This window comes from Mytilus galloprovincialis, chromosome 7 (genome assembly GCF_965363235.1).
Source record: "Mytilus galloprovincialis chromosome 7, xbMytGall1.hap1.1, whole genome shotgun sequence".
NCBI lineage: Eukaryota > Metazoa > Mollusca > Bivalvia > Mytilida > Mytilidae > Mytilus > Mytilus galloprovincialis.
The window spans coordinates 53,829,885-53,841,852 of NC_134844.1; the positions used below are offsets into that span (position 1 = coordinate 53,829,885).

The 11,968-nt window shown below is 31.0% G+C and overlaps 1 protein-coding gene across 1 annotated transcript; it reads left to right on the top strand.

Annotated features, from left to right (window-relative positions):
• Positions 1–776: 776 nt before the first annotated feature.
• On the top strand, positions 777–10,271 carry LOC143083283 (uncharacterized). Its single transcript, XM_076259552.1, has 5 exons — positions 777–835; positions 3,988–4,123; positions 4,690–5,834; positions 8,682–8,791; positions 9,703–10,271. Exons 2-5 carry the CDS (start codon positions 3,995–3,997, stop codon positions 10,203–10,205), a joined length of 1,887 nt encoding a protein of 628 aa, XP_076115667.1. The 5' UTR covers positions 777–835; positions 3,988–3,994; the 3' UTR covers positions 10,206–10,271.
• Positions 10,272–11,968: the final 1,697 nt, after the last annotated feature.

Genomic DNA, 11,968 nt, shown 5'->3' on the forward strand with positions numbered 1-11,968 from the left:
AGTCATATTGCAAGGTAACTTCAATTGTCTAAGTATTACGTAATGACTTGATAAACGGTGATTTTAAGTAATTACATTAAGTTGTCTTTAATTTATGTGTGCATGGAGTGATTCACTCTCGGCAAACCTTATGTATGTAAATTACCAAAGTATTCATATTTCTCCTTGTTTGCATAAATTTAGAACAAAATGTCATAATATATATACTTTTTACTTGTCATTTGTTCAAATTATCTTCCTGGAATGCCTACTTTTTGAAAAGTAACGGATGTTAGCAGAATAATTTGAATAAATCATGTGTTAATGGGTAGGGATGTAGTTTTTCAGAACACAATTTATTAAGAAGTTAAAAAGTAATTATATATAGTCAATTATCTTAAACCTAAGAAAATCACTTTTTTCAATTAAATAAAAAAATAATTGATATGGAATGGATTAAAAGGAATATAGAATATAAAAAAAAAACTTAAAAGAAAAAAGAAACAATTAAATTTTGAGATGTGCTTTGATCATTCTTAACATCCCTTGCACTTCCAACATGATCCCAAATTGATTCAATATTCAAGACTTTGTATACGAATCTTGCTCTCACTATACAAATCCTTGATTCAATTAATTGGGGGAAAATATTTATCAAATTACATCATATTGTTATAAGAAATATCAAAATCTGATTCCAATATGTTCAAACGTTTTCAGTATGGACTTTTTTTTTGACGCCAACACGGAATTTTTTTCATAGTTAGCGAATCCGATTTGTGGTTTACTTCTAAGACTTCCGGTTTGAGTTGTAAACAAAAGAAAGAATACAATATGTAAACATTTTGGTCGAAAAGTAAGCAAACGCATCATCATACTATTTTGTAAATCAGCAAAATGAATATATATACGATTTCTGATTAACAATTTCGGTTTGTTCGAGCTGTCAGTTAGCCAATGATCTAAATTAACTGAGTATCCCTGTACCAGTCCACTACCAGTACTGGTGGTACCAGGGAAAGGAACCTCTTTCTAGCTTTAGTGATCATCTAAAAAAACTGGCTTTTTTACAGCCACTAAGGCTTTTACACACAATAATGACTGATCAGTTTGAACAAAACATAAACAATGTTAATTACATTTGTAACCGGAGGGTCGGGTGGCCTTGCTACAAGTTGCGTCACAGTCCCCTCATGTTGATTAAACATGTCAGACATGTCTGTCTTGTTTACGTTTTGTCAAAAGTTTGTTTCACTGGGGCTGAGTTCTGGTAAATAAGACCAAACAGATTTTCAGATACTTTATTATTCAAAACAAAATGTATACATGCATGATGCAGCCATAACATAATGGCACTGGCTACGGTTACATGGAAATGTAACAATAATAAAAATATTATTGTTACATTGGAGACTAATTGCCGGAATGCAAAGTTGGGTAAGGAACCAATTAATTACGAATGTAACAATAATTATTGAGGCTACGGTTACATTGCGTCATTGTTACATGAAAAACAGCAATGTACGCTAGATTTATTAAACTTAAATCTTCTATATAGTTTTGTTGCTTAATTCATTCATGTCTACTAAATAATACTTGTTATAATAATAAATTATAAATATTATTATTCAACAAATGGTGTTTAAATAGTTTTAGGTATTAATGGATTTGATGTTCTTAAAGATACTACTTCAAATTCGTAGTGCCAAAGGCGAAAAATATAGTTCAATGGTTTGTTGTTGAAAACTCGGGCTGAGAAAACTGTTCACTTTTAAGTATTTAACTGCACACCTACTCGTATTACTGTCATTATACTTTGAACAAAAGATGAAGAGATTCCTATTACCAATTTTTTTGGGGTGAAAAATTCAAAACTTGCATTGGATGCGTTTGAAACGAAAATGAAACAATAGCAAGACACAAATTTCATACAGCTATACAAACGCATTTACCAAAAATTGATACATCAAAAGCAAAGTTTGCTAACTGTGAACTAACACTGTGAACTTCTGTATACATGTATAAAATTGAGAATGGAAATGGGGAATGTGTCAAAGCGACAACAACCCGAACATAGAGCAGACAACAGCCGAAGGTCACCAATGGGTCTTCAATGTAGCGAGAAACTCCTGCACCCGTCGGAGGCGTCCTTCAGCTGACCCCTAAACAAATATGTATACTAGTTCAGTGATAATGGACGTCTAAACTCCGAATTATACACAAGAAACTAACATTAAAAAATCATACAAGACTAACAAAGGCCATGCAAAGGCTCCTGACTTGAGAAGGCGCAAAATTGCGGCGGGGTTAAACATGTTTATGAGATCTCAACCCTCCCCTATACCTCTAGCCAATGTAGAAAAAACAAACGCACAACACTACGCATAGTAAAACTCAGTTTAAGAGATGTCCGAGTCCGATTTCAGAATCCATGGAGGACGTACTATAAAAAAATCAAAAAATTGTATGTTATACTTGTATGTATTGTAAATATAAGATAACGTCTTCAACTTTTATTATTTAGTACATATTACTAGTCCCATCGAACATTGCTGTTTTTCATGTAACAATAACGCAATGTAACCGTAGCCTCAACAATTATTGTTACATTCGTAATTAATCGGTTCCTTATCCAACCATGCATTCCGGTATTTAGTCCCCAATGTAACAATAATATTTTTATTATTGTTACATTTCCATGTAACCGTAGCCAGTGCCTAACATAATTTAGGTAAATAAAATCATTTGATTAGTATTTTCATTTCACCAGTATATATGTCTATTCTTTTCACAAGTACATCTTATATATATAATTACATGTAGTAGGTATAATTCCGCCATAAGAATGACAAAGTCTTGTACAAGAAGGGCAAAAGATACCAGAGGGACAATCAAACTCATAGATCGAAAATAAACTGACAAAGCCATATGGCTAAAAAAGAAAAAGACAAACAGACAAATAATAGTACAAACTATCCAGTATTAAGTTGAAGAAACATCTACAAAATTGTCACAATATAATTTCATTTCAATATTCTATTTATTATTTCCGCTCCTGCACTGTAATATTGTTCATTTTGCGTCATCCAATATTATTGTAAAGCAATTTTCAGCATTTCCGTTACAAGGTGATATCCATATGTTGATGTTTTATGCAGCTAATGTTGTACCGATCCCAACAGTATACATGTACATGTAGATCTTACTTTGCTGAACATTATTGCTGTTTACAGATTTTCTCTATCTACATGTATAATAGTCTTCAAAATAATAACAAAAAAAAGTGTATATACACATGTAATACCTTAAAAAAATTCCTTAATTGAATTCTAAATAAAATAATTGTATTATATATTATGATACATGTATCAAGATTGTCATTTAGGAGAGTCCATGAGTTTTGACTCAAACAAATCTTTCTGGACTCACCATTTTCAAAACTGGTTAGTCCAAACTCCAAAGATACATCAAGATTGAAATATTTTGTATAAACTAAATTTAATACACATATCATTTTATAGCAAAAGTTGAAAAGTATATTTGAATTCAATGTCATTTCATTGCTTTATTAGGTCATGGAGACTTAATTGAAAAATTATATTGCAATAAAATATCTTCTTTTAACTGTTGGACGCACTGACTATGGCCAACAATGATGTGTCCCTGGACTCTCCTTCAAAAATCCTAAGTGAGAACTCTGATGTATGAGTTTACATTATTCAAAAGATATAAGAAGATGTGGTATAAGTGCAGATGAGACAACTCTCCATCCAAGTCACAATTTTTAAAAGTAAACCATTACAGGTCAATTAGAACGGTCTTCAACGCGAAGCATTTGCTCACACCAAACAGCAAGCTATAAAGTTCCCAAAAATGACTAGTGTATACTAATAGCATGCATATTAATTATAATGGCAATTTTTAAATGTAAATGTTTACAACAGTTTTTGTTTGCTTTTGGAATTGATAAGTTAAAAATAATTTTGATTTTTCTGTGTTTATTTTTAGATCAAAGATGATCACATATCAGAAGGTGTACACAGATCATGTACACTCTAGTACATTGATGAGTCAGTTTACACAGCTCTGGAGAAATCGTTTAATGTGTGATGCAGATATTGTTACTGGGAATACTGTTATTAAGGTATCAGGAAATAAAAAAGCAAAATGTCTGTCCCGTCAACTATATTTGTTGTATGGAAAGATTGTAAGGTGTATATTTTTGTCTGGCAGGTATCATCTGACCTTGACCTCATTTTCTTGGATCATGTTGAGTTCATGTTATACTTGCAGTACTGGTAAAGATTTATGTTTAGGACTATCAACATAAAATCAATAGTTAGTAAAGAAGGCAAGACATTTCAGCGTGTGCACTCTTGTTACATATTAAAGGCACTCCAGAGTACCATTTGGTACATTTTTTAACAAATTTTGATTTTTATCTTTTTCACTATCTTTATCTCCTATTTGTGTGGGTTTCTTTTTTTTTTTTTTTTTTTTTTTAAATCCTTTTTGGTTGATTTAATAAGTTACTAAAAAACCAAGCACCAATATGAAAATTTAGACAAATTATGTCTCATGATACTTAACTTTATCATGTTTATTAGACATAAGAAGATGTGGTATGATTACCAATGAGACAACTCTTTTAGCATATTTTCATTTTTTTGTTAGTTCATAATTTATGATTAAATTTTTAAAACTTTGCAGGCTCACAGATTGGTTCTTGTAGCATCATGTGCTATCTTACAGTCACATGACAACGTAGCAACAGGAACTGTTCTAGAGGTCACATTACCTAGCGACATTCCACAAAAGGCAGTTTACATGTTTCTTGAATTTTTGTACCAGGGTCACATGATATTATCGGAAGAGAATGTTGAGGCCATTGAAAAAATTGCCAGACTGTTACATGCGGGAGATGTTTTAAAGTGTTGTTATGATTTTGCCAAAACAATAAAGTCAGATACTAACAGACAACAAGAAAAATTTAGTTTTCATGAATTAGTGAGTGTTAATCATATTAGATCAACAAGTTTCATTAAATCTGTTTCCATAGATACAACTCAAGATGACATCAGAGATGACCAGTATTCAGGTCAAAGGTCATCAAAAATGGAGACTGCTTTGTCTCAACATTCTGAACATTCATCGCAAGTTAAAACTGCATCATCTGTCTCTTTTAAATCTTCGCCATCTGCTGTCCAAAAACATAGATTAAATTTAAGTGATCATCAAACATCAAGTTCTTCAAGAACAAAAACAAATTCATCAACAGATTTCTCCGATAGCAGAGACAATTCTTCCTCACATCATGCACATGGCATTATTGATTTGTCTGACGACTCTCGTCTCAATTCACAGTCTGTTTCTTCTAACCAATCACAAGTGTCTTCTCATCGTAGAAACAGTGATCAGACAAGATCATATTCAAATGACCAACACGTTGGATCCAATGTTAGTTCAAAGAGACGACATAGTGATCAGAGTAGACCAAATTCAACGGACACAACTCCGTCTGCTAATAATCAAATGGTGACTTGGGCAAGATCACATGATCAGTATTGTAGATCATTGTCGGAGGAAAGTCTCAACCAAAACAACCTACCAAATGTTTCCTTGGGAAGTTACCCAGCTCCGTTTGGTTTTGCCATGCCAGTTATTCCTTCAACCTTATGGAGTGATAAAGCCATGGTGCAGCATTTTACGTCACAACAAAATATCAGAAGTTCGTCCAGTAATAGCATTAGTTCATCAACTAGTTCTAAAGCTAGTACCAATCATCAAGGAACCAGAGTTAGTGATTTTCCAGATCTTCCTATGTGTATAGAACAAGATGATTCAGATGACAATAGGTATGAACAAAACATAAAATAGAAAAACAATGGGTATTGGGTCTCCATCCACGACACAAAATCACTACACTTACATAAAAAGCAAAAAAACTCACAAACGATATGGGTTATCCATTCATGACAGGAAAGCAATACATAAAAAGCATAAAAACTCACAAAAAGCAAAGGACCAGCGCTTTTAAGTCACAGTGAGGCCTTCAAAGTCTGTTCTCAATATAGGTTCGATCAGGGATATTGTTATAACCACTTGAGAGATTTAACTTTTGAAAAATACAACATTTGGCAAGCAGTTTTAATATTGAAAATTAAACTTAAAAAATTATACAGTCTGCACAATGCAATAGAAAAAATCTTTATTTATCTGATATTTGTTTAGATTTTGTTTTGTTTGCTAGAAAACTAGATGATTTTTTCCCCTAATGTTGTTGACAACAAATTTCATAATTTAAATGTAGTTATAAAGGCATAATAAAATATTTATATCTGTATTGCATTACAGTCTGACTCTGTCACAGTACTAGTGAATCAAAGCATATGATATGTTTTTAGAAAAAAAATCAAATCATGCCAAAAACATGATCCTGTGAAAAGAAAGAATTCAAGATTAAATTAAAAACCAATTGTTCAAAGAACAATTGAAGGTCTTTCCACAAGTAAAGATCTATTTTATTACCAAAATATTAAAAATCAATCTAAAATGTCAGTTCCTATGGCTTTATAATGTATAAATATGAATTCAAAGCAAAGGTCAAAATCTAGAACGTGCAAATTACCAATGACCTTGACCTCAATTTCAAGGTCATAAACCAAGGATCTCAAATCAAAAGCCCTAGGTCTTTATTATGTATGGTTAATGAGTTATATCACTTTACGCATAATTCTAAATATAATATTGTCGAAAACTTTTATTTATTGTTTACGCACCCTTTCAACCAAAATTTATAAGTAACGGCATGTCACAACTAACAATTTAGTGAAAATAAGATGTTGATATGTTATAAGGTTTTGAAAATAAGTAAAAATAAGCCAAAATAAAAATTTATAATATGACCTTGACCTTTGACCTTGACCTAATTTTATTTTTTTTGGACCAAGGATCTCAAATCAAAAGACCCTAGGTCTCTATCACTTATGGTTTACCAGTTAGAAATGCAAATTACTTATATCAAATACATAAGGGGGAATAACTCTCATATGGAGTCTCCGGATAGCTTCGGTCAAAACAAAACTCCTAATCCTGAAGATGTAACGAGCAATTTGGTAAAATAAATTTGTCATAATCTTTTACGGTTGCAAAGAAGTAGTGGCCACAAGAAAAACAGTGTTTGGGGAGATAACTCTTACAGCTCAAAGTATTTAGTTACGCGGTTGTCAGTTTAAAAGCGTATAAACTATACGATATCATATTCCAAATATCTAAGCGACGTCTTTTGAAACAACAAAATTACGCAAGAAAAAAATTAGGCGGAAGAAAAAAAAAAAATAATAATAATAATAATAATTAAAAACCAATAGTTCAGAGAACAATTGAAGGTCTTTCCACCAGTTCAGATCTATTTTGATATTAAAATATTAAAAATAAGTCCAAAATGTCAGTTCCTATGGCTTTATGGTGTTTAAATATGAATTTAAAGCAAAGGTCAAAATCTAGAACGTCCTATCAACCTTTGACCTTGACCTCAATTTCAAGGTCACAAACTAAGGACATCGAATCAAAAGACCATAGGTCTTTAATATGTATGGTTAATGTGTAATATCACTTTACGCATAATTCTAAATATAAGAGGGGCAAAAACTCCCATTTATGGTCTACGCACCCTTTCAACCAAAATTTATAAGTTACTACAAGTCCCAACTAACAATTTTGTAAAAATAATTTGTCAATATCTTATAAGATTAATGAAAATGAGTGAAAATAAGCCAAAATCAAAATTTCGAATATGACCTTGAACTTTAACCTTGACCTAATTTTCATTTTTTTGGACCAAGGACCTCAAATCTAAAGACTCTTGGTCTCTATCATTTATGGTTTACCATTTAGAAATGCATATCACTTAATTCAAATGAAAAAGGGGAATAACTCTCATATGAAGTCTCCGTAAAGCTTCGGTCCAAATGAATATCCTAATCCTTAAAATGTAACGAGCAATTTGGTAAAATAAATTTGTTTTAATCTTTTACGGTTGCGAAGGAGTAGTGGCCACAAGAAAAACAGTGTTTGGGTAGATAACTCTTACAACGTAAAGTATTTTGTTACGCAGTTGTAAATTTTTAAAGCGTATAAACTATACGATACCATTTTCCAAATATCTAAGCGACATCTTTTGAAACATCAATACTACGCAAGAAAAAAAATTAGGCGGAAGAAAAAAAAAATAATAATCAGAACAAATTCAATAGGTCTTTCCACGGAAAGGTGGAAAGACCTAATAATCAGAACAAAATCAATAGGTCTTTCCACGGAAAGGTGGAAAGACCTAAATATTAGAAATAGAAATTGGAAATACCAGTCATTGAAGCGGCACCATTAAATCTATATCATATAGAGTACTTTAAATTCAGAAATTATTGTGTGAATTTATTATTGTGATTTTGTCATTTTAGCCTAAAATTTTATTTTAATTTTTTACGATATTCAGAAATTCATATAAAAAAATTCAAAATTGAGTTTTATTTATAGTGATTATAACCCTGTCCCATTTTTCGCAATAATAAATACATTGCAATAATTTATGAATTCAGTGTTAAAGGGATATGAAAGAGAAAATGTGGGTTGTTGTTCATTTTTTTAAATATCCAAATGCATTGATAAGTTATATTTAGATTGTATCAAATTTTTATTTACAGGTTGGTTCTGGATGTTAGTGAAATAGATTTGTCAATGATTAAGACAGAAAGTATAGAAGAACCATTGGATCTACATGTAAAAGGGGCCTTTCAGCTAGAGGAAATTAACAGTATGTTTTAGATGATCGAGAAATGTTTTAAGTTTTATGATATAATGCAGATGACAATCAGGTCCCAAAATTGAAAAAGGGCAGACAACCTAATGACAAAAAAAAATATTTATCATACCTGCCAATTTTGAGGTACTTTAAGCAAAAAAAGAACATTGTACATATGATTACATACAAATGACATTTAAAGGCTGTTGTTCAGTGGCTGTTGTTTTTTGTTTTTGTTTTTTAGAGTAAAATAAATAATACAAGTTCAACTTTGTCATCTCTTTAAATCCAGCTAATGGGAGAACACTCTGTAATCTTTGAATTCATTTAGAATGGAATATATATACATTGCTAATTTTGTTAACAATTCAAAGAAGTAAGTACATATTCTATTTAAAGAAAATTTCTTATGTATACCTGCTATACCCCAATCTGTATCTGCACAGAGTAAAGTTTTATTGAATAATCAAAGTTATGAATTCAGAGTCTTAAATTAAGAGATCAGTTCTCAGATAAATGTTTCACTGAATTTTACTTCAAAGCTGTACCCAATACATTAAATTAGTTTTTTGGGTAGATCAAATGACTAGTGTCACCCGAAACTCTCATTATACAGGCAGTCATTATTATTTTTGTATTAACATTTTTTCTTATAATATCTTACGTTCAAAATTCAATTAAGTAATTTATTAAATCTATAACATAAATCATTATTCACAAATAATTAGATATTACTTGATTAATTTATAACAAGTCTACAATTTGTTTTGCCAATAGATATCTAACAGTTTGATTTTAAACCAGTTGTTAAAATAATTATAATGCTAAACGGAAAATGTGGTTTATGCAGACTTTTTTCTTCTTTAATTAAAGATATCTTCAGATTTTTCTTATTTTGATTTTATTTGGTTTCTAATTATAAGGAAGGACTATGGTATCCGAGTCTAGTATGGTAAAACCAGATGCCGGCAGCAAACCAGTTCAGGAGAAGTCTTCAGAGAACCAAGCAAGACAATACCCTAGTACCATCCCATACAGTGCAGCCTACCAACCATCTGTAAATAACGATTATTCAAAACAGTGGTCGGCACAGCTTCAGTCAGCTGTTGTGAAAAAGAGACCTATGAGCATGTCGTCAAATGTGCGGAAAATCATTCAAGACCTTAATTTAAATAGGCGAGCGCTGGCGAGTCCTGCTTCTCTTAATTCTCTTGCTGTTGGAAATCACAAACCTATAAGGATGCCCGGAAAGAATAACTATAAAGTCTGTTCCTTGTGCTATAGAAACAAAATCAGAACAAAGTCTGGGTATTATGTATACAGTTATTATAAATGTTCTGTTTGTGATGTGCCTCTGTGTATCGGTAGAAGGAAATGTTTCTTAGAATATCATAAAGAGGCAGAAGTAAATAAAGCAAAAGACTAAAATCATAACAGATCTTTATAAATATGTTTGAATTCTTATACTAGAATATGAGATCTTGTTAAATTTTTCATGAGTTCATTTATATAAAACCATATCATATCATCAAATCAAGATATTTTTTGACATGGAGGCAGCTGTTTAATTTTTTCTCTCTCAAATATTTGGTAAAGTTGTTACTGATGCAGTAGTTTTTTGTCTTAAGAGAATTTCTAAGTAATTCAAACTTAATAAAGTCGTGTTCTGCATTTATTTTGTTTTTTAACCAGTTTGATTTTTTTCAATTTCATAATTTATAATTAAGGAATAACTCATGGAAGCCATAGATTGTTGGAAATTTACACATGGCCTGGGCCATGATATTCGAATTTTATCCTTGGCATTAGCAAGATAAAATTAACGAATATCACGGCCCAGGCCATGTGTAAATTTCCAACAATCTATGGCTTTCATGAATTATTCGATTCTGACAGGACAAATACGGTCATCAAAATACTGATGTGAGGGTTGGTTTGGTGTGTGTGTGTGGCTGATCTTTTTTACTCCCTGTTAGATAAGGCTCAAATATCTTAATAAATCCATAGCTTGCATGGGTAATTTCGTGAATAACCGCTAGAAAAAAACTGTTTAATTCTTCTAATTCTCAAACCCAACATTTGCCATTTTCAATTTACACAATTTTCTCATAAGCTTCCGTCAAATCCAAAGTTGACATTTCGTAACTAAGGAGCCGCCATGTTGACTTGCTGAAATTGGTAAATATGCAAATAATGCAACAGAATAGAAAATAAAACAAAACCTACCTCAAAAATCAGTTTTAATACAATATCATATGAATTTCAATGGTTTACGTAACAGAAAACTTTTCACTTTAGCGGTTTTATTTGTATGACGTGATGTTTTGAATTGACTTAAATGCGCCAAAAAATTTAATAGACTTTCGCGGAATTTTATTTTATTCTTATTTTGTTGATTTCTACGAGCTTTTGTGCATTACTTCTTTTTATAATACATCCGAATAAGAATAACAGTTATTTTTGTCTTTTTTTAATTGCACTTTTTGAAACAATAAAATCGACAAAGGGTCTGCAAATAGGTTCCAATACATGTAGATTTATGTGGGAAGTATATTGTAACAGCCATTATTATGTATATCTCTGAGTCTGTGCTAAGTATAGATATATCGAGAATTTTATCACAGTGTTGTTTATAAAGAGAAAGAAGCACGTCATATTAGAATTTCTACTTAATCATCGAAAGATCAGCAACTTATTAATGTACAGACATTGATTAATGGGAAAAAACTACACTTTAATGCATCAAAGGTTCTTGAGTTCACTGTTTTTTAATTTCATATTTTCTATGTAATAAAAAAAATTCATCAGCTTGTCATTGTAAGGAACAAGTAGGCCGAACAAATACAATCAAGTTGTTTAAAGGGAAACAACTGCAATTTACTATCTTAATGATTAGAAAGTTCACAATACCTGTATATTTATTCTGACAGTTGAACCATTGTTTACAAGTGTTTTCATACAAAACTTACAAAGAAATGTGCATGTATTTATTATTGCAACTGTTTAACAACCTTTACAAGATTATTTTTTGTGATTTCAGGAAATGGTACATTCAATATCCATAAAAAATAATGATTCCAAATTTTAATTGCAATTTTATTTTTTACGAAAGACCTATCCACGCCACAATGTTCTGCAGAATAAAAAAAAGCACAAATTTCTAAAATACAATAAAGATAAAAACTAGTG